The sequence below is a fragment of the Cyprinus carpio genome, chromosome B19, assembly GCF_018340385.1.
Source record: "Cyprinus carpio isolate SPL01 chromosome B19, ASM1834038v1, whole genome shotgun sequence".
NCBI classification, from domain to species: Eukaryota; Metazoa; Chordata; class Actinopteri; order Cypriniformes; family Cyprinidae; genus Cyprinus; species Cyprinus carpio.
In genome coordinates, this window is record NC_056615.1 from 20,187,183 (window position 1) to 20,203,656 (window position 16,474).

The 16,474-nt window shown below is 36.0% G+C and overlaps 1 protein-coding gene across 2 annotated transcripts; it reads right to left on the bottom strand.

Moving 5' to 3' along the window:
• Positions 1-4,146: 4,146 nt before the first annotated feature.
• On the bottom strand, positions 4,147-16,474 carry usf2 (upstream transcription factor 2, c-fos interacting). 2 transcript variants are annotated; one of them, XM_019125302.2, is made up of 12 exons: positions 15,966-16,474; positions 14,698-14,741; positions 14,486-14,604; positions 13,070-13,189; positions 12,801-12,963; positions 9,852-9,939; positions 9,497-9,541; positions 8,527-8,585; positions 8,227-8,321; positions 8,003-8,131; positions 4,878-7,460; positions 4,147-4,624 (listed from the first exon to the last, which is right to left on the bottom strand). In XM_019125302.2, exons 1-11 carry the CDS (start codon positions 16,001-16,003, stop codon positions 7,374-7,376), a joined length of 987 nt encoding a protein of 328 aa, XP_018980847.2. In that variant the 5' UTR covers positions 16,004-16,474; the 3' UTR covers positions 4,147-4,624; positions 4,878-7,373. The 2 variants fall into 2 exon arrangements, with proteins under 2 accessions (XP_018980847.2, XP_042600789.1); XM_042744855.1 differs by lacking the exon at positions 9,497-9,541 and having other exon boundaries at positions 15,966-16,469.

The window sequence follows — 16,474 nt, forward strand, 5'->3', positions numbered from 1 at the left end:
TGTATATACACTACCAGTCAAAAGTTTGACAGTAAGATTTTCATTTTTTTCAAAGAAGTCTCTTCTGCTCACCAAGCCTGCTCAATAATTCACCAAACTGTAGGAATGACCCAGAAATCATATCCAGAAGCCCTTTCACAGTACTTTTTTTTTGTCAAAAAAAATCTAATGGTAAATTTTCCTGACTTCCTATTTCCTCAAGAGATAATAGCTAGTCTACATATAACTGAATGTTAAAATTCATGTTAGCTTATCTATTCTACAGTGCTCTCCTATCTTAACACACATTTCTTTTAAAAATATATTTTAAATTAAAATAATGTTTAGGTGATAAAGCCAGTAGTTTTGTGCGACCTACCTGTTCATCGAGTGAATTGTAATGACAGCCTGTGATAAGGAAGCCCCGCCTACTGTCTTACTGTCACAGTTCTTTTGAATAGCCTACTGAAAAATTAGGTTTCTTCTTCATGCATTTGCATTAACGAAAGTAAAATGCCCAGAATCAGCATTACATTAATTAAAAAAAAATTATTTTTATAATCCAACAGCATTCCAAACATAATGTGTTTTCTAGCAAAAATGGGCAGAATCATTGTCTCCAACCAATAAGACATATTTTCCCCCAAAATACTTAAGTAGCCCTGCACACACAAGAAAAGATGATCAGTTGTCTCTATTTTACTGTACAGTTTCACATCCTATAGCCTACTGCAGAATAAATCATTCATTTTATGTCACATCCTGACTTTTTGCCGGGATTCAAGACAAAACTGACTATTGGCTATGATTGTCATGTAATGCCTAAGTTTCCCTTTCTCGAGAAACGAAACTTTAGGAACTTACTCTTTGAGCAAAGGAATGAGAACTCGCGCAAGAAAATATGGAAGCCCTAACAGACTATTTTCACATATATGGCTTTTGACCAGGGACTCCAGTGAGCTGGTAGGGTTAATGCCGCGTTACAGGCAACCCGTGAAGCCTGTGCTATACTTTCCGCGTCCGCGAGTTCGCTCGTGTCCGCTATGGTATGCGTGACGTAAAAAATCGTCATCGGAGAGTGTGCGCGGAGGCTCTGAGCTTTTTTACAGTCTGAGCGGACATCCGCGTGCCTCCCAGTTTTTGTGTCCGCGCGGTCAGTAGGCTTCAAAAGTACCAGTTGCACATGCGCAGGCTGTGTGAAGAAGCCCGTCGTTGCTACTCGAACCTGTACAATCCGTCGATAAAACAATATAAAGACAGCCAGATGTGCAATAATTCTGGGCAATTGTTTGTTCACATGTTTGTTGGCATAGCTAACGTTAAGGTAACGTTTGGTAAACCTGAACTTGACCATGCAAATAATCATGCTTATATAAAAAAAATTATGTAATCCACAATTCCTTGTGCTCTGGCAGTTTGGCGTGACTTGCCTGGAAAGCCACAGAGTCGTGAGTCGTGGTTTGAAGGCTCAAAAACTTTCGATTTGGATAAAAGCGTCTGCTAAATGACTAAATGTAAATGTAATGTAGTAAATTTAAAACCTGCCTGGAACGCAGCATTAGTGTGCGGGTGGTTTTATGATTAGAGATGTTGATTGAATGATGTTTAACAGATTAAGTGGCTTGTGTGATTAAATAAATCAGCACGATGATAAACTTCCACAGAATACACCTTCCATATGATTCTCCATCCTGTTACAAGACATTTTAAAAATGCAATGTGTAACAGGGTGAATATTTTAAACTAACAAAACCCAATACCAACTAGAAAAGAACAACATGCCAAAAGATGACTAACATTTATCAAGATATTTAATAGTTGTATAAAAATCTGAACAAATTTTAATGTCCAATATAAACTGACACAACTTGGTGGACATGTTATGTTTTATCCTATTAGAGAAGACTTCTAAAAATGAGGAATACAGAGAAGTTTAAGACTGAAGTTGCTTTCCCTCCAAGGAAATGATGACACTTAGCAAGTCATGTGATTCAGGGCATTTGCAGGGCAAGTGGCACCACTGTAACAGGGTGGACTGGAGATTGAGACACATAATTTAATGGTTTTATGCATTAAAAATATGTATCACAATAAAATGTATATTGTGTGAAGTGAAATTGAGAAAACATGATTTGAGACATGGGAATTTGTGATGGGATGCGCCTTCAAAAAGTATTCTCAGGTACCAATCCAATTCTGAATTCTGAATTTGAATGTTGAGTAAAATTGATATAATATAATATTTAAACAGACGAATGGACAATGCAGGAAGGGTGGGCTTGCTGAGAGTCTTGAGTACCATGTAGAGTCAGGCAGCCATTCTGGATAGAACGATGAGACCAGACTCTGAGGGATTGTGAGAAACCAACTAATATAGGGAGCGCTAATGAGGAGTGCCAGGTGTGCGGGATCAGTATTCTGGTGATTGGAGCTGGCTATGTTGACTCTGTGACAATAGGTAGGTAGATAGATAGATACATACACAGGCCTACATACCTACATAGGCTACATATGGTCTTAAATGTGAACAGAAATACTATATTCAATATTATTAGTTTTACCTGATTAATCATTTTTCACTTTATAAATTATTACTTGTCCATTCTCTCAGACAGTTGTAACAGTCCCTCTGCTGCTTTGCATTTGCCCCACATAAGTCTCTAAGCCAGTTCTTAAACTTCCACTCATCCTTGTTCAGGACCAGGAAACGCCCCAGGACGTCCTGCGCTCGTATTATACCTTTGTTCTGTAATCGTCCTCCCAGCACAGGACCAATTCCAGGAAGCTCATACACAAGTTTATCCCCCACTGGCTCAGAACAGAAACGTCTGTGTTTTTTGGACGTTGTCATTGCAGTAGGTTGAAAGTGACATTTGTTGTAAAGTCTGAGAGAAAACTGAATCTGTAGCTTAGCATGTAGCTTGTTAGATCTGTAAAGATTCATGATTAAATAATGAAATATAGCATGTATTTTATATGTGATTTATAGATTAAAGTTGTAAAGAGGAAAGATGAATAGATAAAATGAGACTTTCTGATCTGTCAATTATATTATTCTGTAAAACGCATTCCCATGCTAGTTTAGGATGCATTTCAAGCTAAATTTTAGCAACAGAAAAAGTATTAACATGATGATAGAAGAAAGCATATTAAATTAAGAGTCCCACTTGCATCCTCCACTGCTTTAAAATGAAATCAAGAATTTTATCTGTAAAAATCTTAATAATGCTTAATAATTCGGTTACACACTCACCCAGTCTTTTCCCCTGCTCAGCACAGAAATACAAGGCCACACCTGTATGAAAGCTTTTCCTGGCCATTTGCATTTTGTTTTGCTGCCTACGTGAACAGACCATATATAGAGTTCCTCTCAATCTGTATGATAGCAGTGAGAACCAGTGAAACACAATAACTCTGCCACAATGAATATACATGTCTTTTCATGTGACTGAAAAAATTAAATATATGACTACCCTGACTGGACTACTGGCCTTAAAACCTAGGAGTTAAACTGGTAAAGCTCATCTTTGATTTTATTGTTCAAAAATGTTGTTGTTGATCAATGTTTTAAACTATCTAAATTAGGATTGTTACAAAATAAGATGGAAGACAAGATACAACAAAATAAGCCAGAACACTATAACAGTAGCAATTCTGTCTCTTCCATTTAAGTTGTCTCAGATAAACGAGCCTGGGAATTAGGGCTTATAAAGTACTTTTCTTTGAATTAATTCATGATGTAGGAACAACTGGCTGAAATACATGATATTTAGTATGCAGTACGTTTCTAGTATGTTAAAGCCAAAAGGCAAAAAGTGCACCTCAAAACCATGAGCTACTCGTTCATCCTTCACTAAAATCACAATGGATTCTGAAAACTGAAACTTTATAAGTAATGCAGTTTAAGATATAAGTCTCTATTTTAAATGAAAACATGCAATTTCATTTACATTCTGAGCAAAATTATACTGTAATTTAGTCTTGATGTGCAATGATGGGTTTTTTTGTTATTAATATTAATTTGGATGACAAGAAAATTAGCTTGCGGTCATGAAAAACAATTGTGCAAGGGATTTCATATGAAGCAGACTCTAAAGAACATGAATATATAAAAAGCAGACTTCAGAAAACACTTGCCAAGCATAAATAGAAATGACAAAAATAACATTTTCCAAGTAAACATCGTTTATAAAGTTTTCCATTGATACATGATTATTTGCCATTCATCCGAAATTTGAAATAAGATTAATTTAAGAGTAGACATTTTCAGAATTAGATGATATATTCAAGAGTAGAACAGATGAATATCATTACAGATGATAGATGCAAACGATCCCTACTCTTTACATATTATTTTTTGTCCATTCTTTCAGACCATTGTAACAGTCCCTCTGCTGCTTAGCATTTGCCCCACAGGTGTCTTTAAGCCAGTTTCCAAACTTCTCCTGGTTCTGGTTGAAGACCAGGAAATGGCCCTCGATGCCCCGTGCATGGCTTATACCTCTGTCCTGCAGTCGCCCGCCCAGCGCACGACCAATTCCAGGAAGATTATGTACAGGTTTATCTCCCATTGGCTCCAAACAGAACTGCCTGTGTTTTCGGGAAGTCATCGCAGCTAATTGTAGGTCAGACTGAAGTCACAAAACTGAAAAAAGCAACATAAGAGATATGTACAGTGTTCGAACTGAGTCAAAGCTTTTGGGGGGTCCTCCTAACCAGACCCCCCCACACACTCTTCAAAAAAATATCCATATTTTTCTTTACCTTATTCACAACATCTGCAGTGAACTCATACTGTGATATAATTATTTAGGCTACAAAGCATTTTCCATAGCTTCATCATGAAATCAGTGCTTTATCATTAAATATCTGCTACTCAAACACAAGATTATTCTTACCCAGTCCTTCGCTTTCTGCCTGCATGTGTTGCTTTTAATCTCATGCTGGGCTTATATAGTCATTACCCCTTCCGGAACAGACCACATGTAGAGTTTTGTCTCTAATGTCTATAAACGAAACTTTGTAATTTGTAGAAATGTTGGAATCAAACCCTGCCTTAAAAATAACACGTCCCATTTGTGTTTCTCTTTCTCGAGAAATGAAACTTAATTCACTAAGCAGAACAGACATGTGCCCTACACACCTGAAAGCCTAGAGAGTGCGTGTAGTTCTTTTTTTCTATTGTTCAATCGTGACCTCTAAGCACAGTTAAGATACTTCATAGAATGATAGACGGATGCTGCTTATTAAATTTTATGATAAATAGAGCAACTGTATGAGATCTGCATGTGTGATCATGATGTCCTCTAAAAACATTTAGCAGTGAGAACCAGTGAAACAAAATACGGCTACTGAATGTGTCTTTTCATGTTGTTGTACTGGAGTGGTAACAGATAAGAAAATGTTTAACTGCACTGGAGTTAATTTAAATTTATTTCAGCACTTTTGTTGCTTCCAAAGACAAAAAAAAAAAAAAAAAACTACATTGTTACTCTGGGTTTCTCTTTTTATATAAGTACATACATAAACATCAACAGTCATCAGGTATAAACAAAGCAAGTGCTTTTTATAGCTTATAGATATCAAACCAGTGGTAAGAATGGCATGCTAAGGGTAACTCAATTCAACCAGACATGAATAAAAATATTCTAAGATTTGATTTAAAAGCAGCAGTGCATTAGACTACAGTTCTTGACTCTGTAAATCAACAGTCATTCAAGTACAGCATTCATACTGTGAAGAGGACAGAGCGTTTAATAAGGTTTCTGTGCACTCTCTTTATTGCTATGTGGAATTTTTGAAACATAGATTGTTTCACTGGTTCAGCACTTGGTTTGCTATGATCACTGATTGCTTGAGGTTTAACTTAAGGCTGTTTAAAATCTAATGCTTTCTTTTTTTTCTTTTTTTTTTTAACCAAAACTAGAGATGGGTAGAGATGAACTAAAATGTGCTAGTCAAAAGTAATATTTTTGTAACCCGACATTATATTATTCCAGCTTTGCAATAAGCCCATCTGGCTAGGAAGGGAAAAACACAGGCTTGAAGAGACCCTAATCAAGCTAGACACCATATTGAATTTAACAAAGAAAATAAATCTGTTCGCTTTTAAACGGTTTGGTTTCCTTATGCATAGCTCATTAACAATAACTCCAATTGCTGTCAGATATTAATGCTCAAACTCTTATAACTGAATTGTGTTTGATCATTTTTAAAGCTCATCTCTGATTTTAATGTTCAAAACGTTGTTGACCAATGTCTTAACCCAAATAAGGACTGTTACAAAATAAGATGGAAGATAAGCTTCAACAAAATAAGCCAGAACACTACTAGCAGTAGCAATTCTATTTGTTTCTATTGTGCATCTTCTATTTTATTTGCTGCAGAAAAATGAGCCTGGGAATTAGAGCTTATAAAAGAAAATTTCTTCGAATTAATTCATGACGCAAGGATATCTGATTGAAATACATGATATATACAGTACATGTTTCTAGTATGTTAAAGCCAAAGAGCAAAAAGTGCAGGGTTACAAGGTTAGTGGGGAGTTCCAGAGCCTTGGCTATTTTCCTGCACCTCAAAACCCTGAGCTACTCGTTCATCCTTCACTAAAATCACAGTGCATTAAATATAATGGACTCTGAAAACTGAAATTTACAGGTAATGCAGATTTAGATAATCATAAGTCTCTATTTTATATGAAAACATACTCTTTGCACTTTCATTTATTTTCTAAGCAAATTTATACTGTTAATTAGTCTTGATGTGCCACAATGTCAAGTCTCGGATCAGGCAGATGAACGCATTTCACAAAGTCTGATATATGGAAAGACTGCAGGACAGAAAAACAAAACCAAATTAAAAAAATTAGCCAAGATTTTGTATACCTGCTGCTGCGCGATTTCTTGAAAGCTAATAAATACAATACCACAGAACCCTCGAAAAAGAACTTCTGTCATGTTAGAGACAGTAGTAACATTTCCACGATGTAGCAAAAATAAAATCCACAAAATGTTTCAAACAGAACAAAATATGAGCATTAGGCATGAGCAGGCATATAACTGGTTCACAAATCCGAGATTCAAACTAAAGACAAAGACTTGTGGCAAGCGGGATACTTCTGGAAGAAGAGGGTTATTCCATATCGAGTCCAGGTTGTTGAGTGCTCTTGAAAGTGAGGGAGAAAACAAAATGTGCTTGTACAGCAGATATTATTTTCACAATGTTCAGAGAGTCGGTTGTCAGAAGGATGTGTCTGTGTATCAAATAAGCATTCATACCCTACTTGAGTGTCAGCACATCTTAAGTCTATGATGAGTTGTGAAAAAGGGTGTCATTGAGGGGTTATTTCTCCACTTGAGACTGTTTATTTATGAGAATGTTTTTTTTTTTTTTTGTCACTGTGATGTAGTTTCACTGATTTCCAGGCCATGCTGTTGTAGTTGAGCTCTAAGCAGTGCATTGTCATTCTTCAGGTCTTCAATCTGCAGGACAATGGACAATCAACATATTACCATGTGTCTAATTGGACTTGGTCAGTAAAAACACTTAGGATTTAATTTATTTTATTAAATTAAATTACTTGAGGCATTTTTTTAAGGATATCACACAATATCTCTTAAACCTCTTTTGCAGCACTTTATTTGCCAAAAATGGAAAGGAACTGTTGAAATGTCATTTGATTACATTTTAAAAGATTGGTTAAATTGTTAAAGATGTAAGCATTCATTTAAATACTGCTGTTTTTGACCAAAAATAAATAACCAACCAAACAAAATTAGAACCCAGAAAAAAAAAAAAAAAAAAAAACAATTTATGGAAAAAAAAAACACTATTCATAAACTATTGTTACTTTTTAATAAAGTATTAAATTATAATTTTATAAATGCACTGATTAAAAATTCTTTGATTATTAAAATTGAACTTAATTAAAAATAAAATATAAAAAATATATATATATACTAGTAATCTGACTTTGAGACCCCACTGTAGATCCTACATAAACAACTCCCACCAACAAAAATACCTGTTGTCTTAGTAGCTCATTGTCCACTTGTATTCTCTCCACCTCCTTGTAGCTCTCCTGCAACCTCTGGTTAGTCTGTCGGAGTTCTCTAATGTAGTCACATGCTTTAGACAGGATGCCTCCTTTACTCTAGCGAGGAGGACAAGCAGTTCATTAACATTAGCAGGTCTTAGAGGTACAACAGGTCCAAGAACCGAATATCTGGTGCCATGCAAGTTACTTACTGCTCCTGTTTTGGTATTGTCTATATTGCAGTCTGGGATGATTTTAGACAGTGTGACAATCCAGTTGTTGATTTTGTCTCTTCTTCTCCTTTCCACTGCAAAAACACCAATAAAACCATTTAGCAACAGTCCAAACTGAGCTACTTCTGTTCTATACACTGAAAGCCGATATGAAATCCAAATTGACCCCATTTTCTCTTCCTAATGCATGCTCCTGGTTTGTGAATGAGTTATCTGTGTATGTTGCTTTCAATGAAAAAACATATTCTGAGCTCTAAAAAAAGACATGTATTAGTTCACCTTCATTGTGCTGTGCTCTCCTTCTCTCATCACGAGGCGCCCGGGGGCCATCAATCTTCCTGCGCAAGTAAGAGAGAAAAGAAAAAAAGAGGAGACTTGTGTTAGCTTGTTCTACTGCACCATTAAACAACCAAAAACACCAAATGAATCTGCATGACACAACACAACTTAAGCCTATTTGAAAACAAACATTTCTTCAGCCCGTTTACTTACATAACAACAGTTCATTATTGAGTCACAAATTTTAGTCAGGTCAATTTGATTGTACCCAAAGATTTGCTTAAATCTGGACAAATAGGTTAGCCTAAAAAAAAAACATGTAACCCTTTGATTTTTCCTCATTTCGGTTTTTAGATGTTAGAATTGATTCAATTGATGTCTTCCGAACATGAAGAAAACTCAAACACCAGCAAACACATCTATAGTATTTACACAGTACTGGATTAAAGGAATAGTTCACCCAAAAATTTTAATTTGCTGGAAATGTAATCACCCTCAAGCCATCAAAGACGTAGATGTAGTTTGTTTCTTTATTGGAACAGATTTGAAGAAATTTAGCATTATATCACTTGCTCACCAATGGATCATCTGCAGTGAATGGGTGCCGTCAGAATGAGAGTCCAAACAGCTTATAAAAACATCACAATAATCCACAAGACGTTAACTGATGGACTGGAGTGGTGTGGACAATTTGTGGATTATTGTGATGTTCTAATCAGCTGTTGGAACTCTAATTCTGACGGCACCCATTCACTGCAGAGCATCCATTACAGGATTACATTACTTGGTGAGCAAGTAATGTAAATTTCTCTGAAACATCTTGGATGGCCTGAGGGCGAGTACATTTTCAGCAAATTTTCATTTTTGGGTGAACAATTCCTTTAAAAAGGCAGCTGCTCAATAGCGGCAGTATCTAGAGAAATACATGCTGGCAGCTGAAAGGGCGTGGGGATGTAAAAGGTCTCCTCACCAGTCTGATCTGCTGTGTTGAAGAGTCTCATGTTCACCAAGGTCTCTGGGGATGGCAGGCAAGTGGGACAAATTTTTTCGGTTGTTTTTCTGACTGCACTTGATTGGACAATACTTTGCATATTTATGTGAAATCATTGCATTTTTAAATTAATGCCACATTCTCAATTTGAGGCATTTTACAGGAAAATTAATCAGGATTTGATTTGAAATTTCACTCTTGTTCTGCAAACTGAAATTAATTTGGGGGAACGTGAAGGGATCAAATCATTATGTATATAACACTAGGATCAAAGGGTGGACTGGGCTGTACAGACTGGGAAAAGTGAGGGATGTTGACCCATGATCATACTTACGTAGAGTATGTGTGTGTACGAGGGGCGATGGTCCGTGGTGTTCCAGTCTGTAAAACATCTGGTGGACTCATCATCACGTAAAACTGACCTAGGGTTAACAAAAAAACAAACAAAAAAAATCCTTAACCTAAACTTTTTTCATGGGGTTGGGGGGACGGACATATACACTGGGTTATTTGGCAAACAAAAAAAGAAAATGATTTTCCTTGAAACTAACTAGTAATGTATCTGCCATTGCCATTAGCCCTTGACAGGCTCAGACTACAGATTATGGTGGGATATTTGAAACAGCAATAACCAAAAAAAAAGGTTACTCTACAATATGGTGGCAACACATGTAACATTCAGGATGCTTTTGATATCATGTTTTGCTGGTTAGCTTTGTCCTTGACAGGGTACAAGATGACCTACAATCTAAAACATGAAACTTCTGAAATTGTTTTGTTAAAAAGAAACAATGTTAAATGAAATACTAGGAAATGAATATAAAATATGAAATATAAAAACACAGTTTAGGACAGAAATCTACAGGTCAACAACAAAAAAACATTAAAATGGTCCAAGAACTGGTAACTTAAACAGGGTTCGTACAGATACTGCAAAATAAAATTCCAGGAGTTTCAAGGACTTGCACTACTTTTTTTGGTTTTCAAGGACTAAATTCAGATCTCACTTATCAGACAATATTGTTATTATCTTTCAAATTATAATAAATAAACTAATAAAACAAAATGGTACAAAAAGTGCAGCACATGCAAAGAATGCAATGACTGTGGCAACTTTAAGATTTGAAAGGATACTATGGCAAAGTTATCGCTTTCCTTATTCAAACTGATTTTTTTTCATGAATATATGATCGACCTGAAGAATGAAAGCTATGTCATACACTTAGAAAATTATGAGCTTTCTCACGCTCATAGACATAGGGGTGTGACAATGCACTTAGCTCACAAGGTGAGACAAAATGCAGATACTTGGTTCAACTAGAACAAGACAATGTTTTAATACTTTAAGAAATTTTCAAATGACAAAATGTTTGTCTTTTAATCACAAAAAGTAAAACAATGCAGTTGTATTTTGAAATGTTTTAACTAATCTAGTGCTTAACTAATGATTATTTTGCTGATCAAGTAATCTACTGATTATTTTGACAAGTGAGTAATCTGATATTTTTTAGTAATACAAATAGAACGAAGTGGAAAAACACCCTTTAATATGAATATATTTCTATATAAAGTAACAATGAGGCAATAATAATTGGCCTCAAATAAAGTATCAATAACAAGTACATGGTTTTATTGAACAACACTGTTAAATAAACAATATAATATGCCTAAAATTATAACAAATACCTGCAGAGGGCGCCAATGGCTTGGTGATGTTTCATGTGAGTCAACAACTTTTAAATCCATTTAATTTTAATATTTGGCCACATGCAAAGTCAGAAACTACAATAAATCACATATTTAGAAATGTGTTGATGTATTATCCTGTGCTGGCATAGGTTTAAATGATTTATGTTACAAATCAGTGAGTTTTCCCAGATGAACGTTATGCAACCCAAACTCACCGCACATGCAGAGGAAGAGTTTAGGCCCTTTCACACATACAGTCTTGACTGGTAAATTACCATTAAGAGATCATATGTGAACAGGACCTTTTCAAAAATCCCGGTAAATTTCATTCTGGCAATCATTTAGTTCTTATGGAGATGACTTGATTACTCTGAGCTGTTTACAATGCTCCACTGCTTTTTTAATAGCTTTTCTATGTAAATACGACACTAGATGGAAATCTTTGACCACTGCACCTTGCAGCTTTTTCAGTGTATTGCCCTAGAGACCCAGGATTCTTTTCCAATTATCAGTTAATGCACGTCTCGTGTTTATAAGAGCAAAAACATCTGATTGGCTAGTAATGTTAGTTTGGTTGAGAGTGAAAGCTGTGTTCCTCTTATACATTGGTAGGCGAACTCATGAACTCGAACGTGATATCAACGTGTTTTTAAGTGTAGGACGACCTTTTTTCCCCGCAGCCAAAACGCCACAAGCCTGAGATCCGGCACGGTGCCGAAGAACTTTATGCCCTGCATACTAATGATTTTAACAGCTATTACACATTAATTATCTATTATGCAATGCCAGATAGAACCAACATTACTTACTAACACTGAGCGCGACCAATTATGCGACTTAAAGGAATAGTTCACCCAAAAATGAACATTTTGCCATCATTTACTCAGCCTCATGTCATTCCAAACCTTTATAAGTTTCTCTCTTATGTTGAACACAAAAGAAGATATTTTGAAGAACCAAGCAGTTGAGGGTCCCCATTGACTTTCACAGTAGGGAAAAACAGGTTTGGAACGACATGAGGGTGAGTAAATGATTTTTGGGTGAAATATTCCTTTAAGCCTACAACATTTGTCGTCATCCGTGCTAAACCATTTTAGTTTTTTGACATAAGGTTATAAACAGCTTCATTATAAACCGACTGACACATATTGATATTTCTCTTTGCATGTAAACACCTTAATCGGTGTTCCGTCGGAATATAGAATGTGTAATATGTTACAGAAAAGCACCCTTAGGGCAGATTTAAGTGCATCCAGCTACAGTGAGTGTTTTATGGTGGGTAGGATGATTTTGCAAATTCTGAATCATTTCTGACCAAAGAAATTATAAAAAAAAATATGTTCTCATCTCCTGCAGCCATAGGACAAGTGGTATAGTTGTAAAAACTATGCATGTTTCCCATTGACATTTTAGAATACTCTAGGATTTAATGCTAAATTTACCATCACAACTCACATACAATTCTTCTAAATGCAGCTTACTTGCATCACGGATTTATTGATTTGCATGTAAACCAGCAAAACATGTAAAGCAGTTAAACATGCTCAGTATCAATGGCAAACACTGTTTTTGGACTTTAGCATGTGAGACTGACCTCCAGCCTGTGTGAGGGTCGGATCAGACGTGGCCTGCACTGAGACAGCTGTAGCTGTACCGTCACTGACAGTTGCTGCTGGGAAGTAGGCGAAGCGTGTCTCCCCCCCCACTGTTTCCCCCACTGGACTGCCTCCATTACTAAAAGGGTTCTGGATGACAGCCTATAGAGAGACGGATATAGAAATGTGAGAAACATGCAGACAAAGTTGACACTGCATTCTTTTTTTGCTGTTCCCCATGCTTCCGTCCAGTCTGCTCTATACACACCTGTGCTACGGCTTGCTGTGCACCCGCAAAGGCGGCTGTGGAGACTACACTGACTGCCGCTCCTCCATCTCCTGCTGCGTCCAAATGGTCCTCTGTTACCTGGACCACGCGATATGTCACCTGTATCAGGACAGAACACAAGGGTGAACTTTGTAAGAATGTTTCATATCTTTAAGTTGCATAATCTAATTTTGTGGATATAAATAACACAAATGCATTAAAGTAAAAATGATTTCCAATTTGAAACTTACTTTCATAGTTTGACATTTCTGAATCAAATAGGATATTCAACCGTAAATAAAAAAGCAGGATTGGACTTGATTTTGTCTATCAGAAATCAAATTATAATAAACAATGGACATCACATACTAGAATATAAGTCTGCTAAAATAATGCCTATATAGCTATTTGGCTGGTGCTTAGCATTATCCAATAGCCTAATGATGTCAGCAAAAAGGGATAGCAGTTTCAGAGGGAGCTATTTTATTTTTATTAATGAATATGAATAAACAGATTTTTTTCTTTCGGTATATTAGGCACCGATGAATCTTTCACAGTAACACCAGGAATATGCGTTATGAAAGTAAATACAGGAAGTTTTTATTTCCTGTTGACTATAAACTGTTGTTGGTTTATACAGCATTGTTCTTATTGGTAACTATAAAAAAAAAAATAGATTTTGTTAACCGACACAGAGTACAGTGAAAGTGAAATATAAATATTCGATGAAAAACTTAAGCAGAAAAAGCTTAAATGAAAATTAGAAATGTTGCCTTGGCAACTAACCGAAATAAAATCGGTTTAAGTTGAAGTACGAAAAATCGCTAAATCTAAAACTGAAATAGACAGAAATTAAGGCAAAACAGAACTAATACAAATTTTAATAATAAAAAATGTAAAATTACTAAAACTTAAACTAAACACAAAACAGAAAATATAACTATGAAAGCTCATTTGAAATACAAAAAATTTAAAATACTACAAAAATACAGAATACGTAAATAATTTTTGGTTACACTTTTAATGTGTCCTTGTTACAGTGTAATTATATATTTAGGTACTGATGAATATTAATTAACTACATGTTCTTACTATATGGTTAGGATTAGGGTTTGGTTTAAGGTTGCTTCTATGCATAATTTATTGTCATTACAGTACTAAGTACAAATAACGTGTAACAAGGACACCTTAAAATAAAGTGTTACCCAATTTTTATTTAATAGTAATAAAGAATACTAAATTCAATAGTATAATAATAATAAATCATTCTAAAATGACACTCGCAAACATAAGAGGTATTATACAGACATAAAAGCATTCTCATTAGAGCTGTGACTGAGACACAGTACTACAGGTCATATTTTATTACAGAATGACCCCAGTTTGAACCCTGGAAAGGTCAAAGGTCGCACTGACCTGTCCACCAGTGTTCTCTGTCCGGAACTGGTATTGAACATTGTGGTCTGCAAAAGCTGCTGCCTGCTGGACACTTGCTATGGTAACCGCTGCCTGCTCCTCCGCCCCAACCCCCTCTCCTGAGAAATGCACCACAAACGAACAGCGGTGTATTGACATATGCATCATTCACTGCATGCACACATCATTCAGAGCTGCATGTTTTTACTTACCCTCCTGCAGATGAACAACCTCCTCAGTTTCCTGTTTGGCGTGACTGCACAGAGAAAGAGCATGTTCTGGGTCATCTTATGAACCTACTCAAAGGAAGCTCTAGAGATCATATAGGCTTTTGGCGGATTCTAGTGATGGAAATTTGACAGTCATTTCTGCTAAATGATTAACCCAAAACACTGGTTCAAAAATAATATTGTTTACATTAATAGTGTTTATGTAATTTTGTGTTTCAGTCCTTTAGTCCCTAGATATAATTTGCATTTATAATAATAATAATAATAAAAAAGTATGTTTCTCTTAAGAAAATGTTTTTGCGTGTTTTAAATTTAGATATGATCATTTTAATGTGACTTTTTTTTTTTGTCATACTGCTACTTAACTCCCTTTTTATTCTCAGATTTCTGAAAGAATCGCGAATCGGTTCATTGAAAAGATCCGACTCAAAGAACGATTCGTTATGTAACGAATCAGACATAGCTACTACATTCGGTATTGATGCAATTAATTAAAGAGGCGTTTGAACTATTTGGAAATCTATTTAAAAAACTTAAAATGGCTTGAGAAAGATGTTCTAGATATAAATCTGACCTAAATCATCAAGATCCGTCTCCTTAAATTGGTCAACAAACGGTGAACGCCCCCTTCTCATCACTAAAAAAAAAACTGTTCACTGTTTTTAAAGTGGTCTGCAAAATTCAAAAATACAAATAGCAACGTTTTCTGTAGATAATATATATAGCCAAATAAACAACACTGGATTAAAAAACAGATCTAAACATATAAAGCCTCTGAATGAAAAGACTGGGGGTTGTTTGCAGGTTGAAAGGAATTTAACGTTAATGCTTAAAACTGCTGAAGAGCTTTTGTTCCGACAGTACTAAACACGACATTTCTACTTGAACATTAGTTAAACGGCTTTTATATGTCAGAAAATATTAATATTGAAGACTACTGTAAATAGGAAAGGTACACCGGCTTGGAGTTGTGGTTTTATTTTCAAAGACAAAAATCAGCAAATTAGCAATCGGGCTAATAGTGATATAAATATGTCGACCGTCGATGTTAAAACGACAGCGATGTGTTGTTTTCTTCGTGCTGTTCGTATCTTACGTGTAATGTACTATATTAGTGGCATGCACAAAACTTGATAAAAGTCAGAAAATAAACTTAAAAGATGATTGCTAACTGCCCTACTATAAAAACAGAGCAGAAAATGGTTGTCTGGGGCCTTGAGGATGGCCGTGCATAAAGGACGCGCTCTCACCTCGTCGAGGTGTCCAAGCTCTGATCGAGCATATCCATGAAGGCGAGCGGATTTAAAAATGCGATATTCAGCGACACTTGAAATACGGGAGATGGAAGCGCTGATCACGGGGACAAACACACGGGTCATGTGAGAAAGACAGTCCAGGACACGTGAGGTGCAGGCTGGGCGAGGAGTTAAAATGGAGACCGCTCTAGAGGAAGACGGAAGGTGTACCGGTTGTTGTTGCGTATGTTACTCACTCCCGCCCTTCTGTTAAGACGAGTCCTCGACCTGTTGAGTCGCTTAGTTGCTCCTTTTCAAACTTATAGCGCCTGCGTTAACACTGGATTTATTTACCGGTTTATTTCGAAGCGTTTGGTACTTTAAAACCTCGTTTCGCCTTATTACAGAACCGCGCTATATTGCTTTGCTATCGGTCTTCGCGTATCCATCCGCGAGCTTTCTAACTGCAACATTATAGCGCTGCCGTTAATAAGATATGGAGTGGAATGCTTATTTTAAACAAA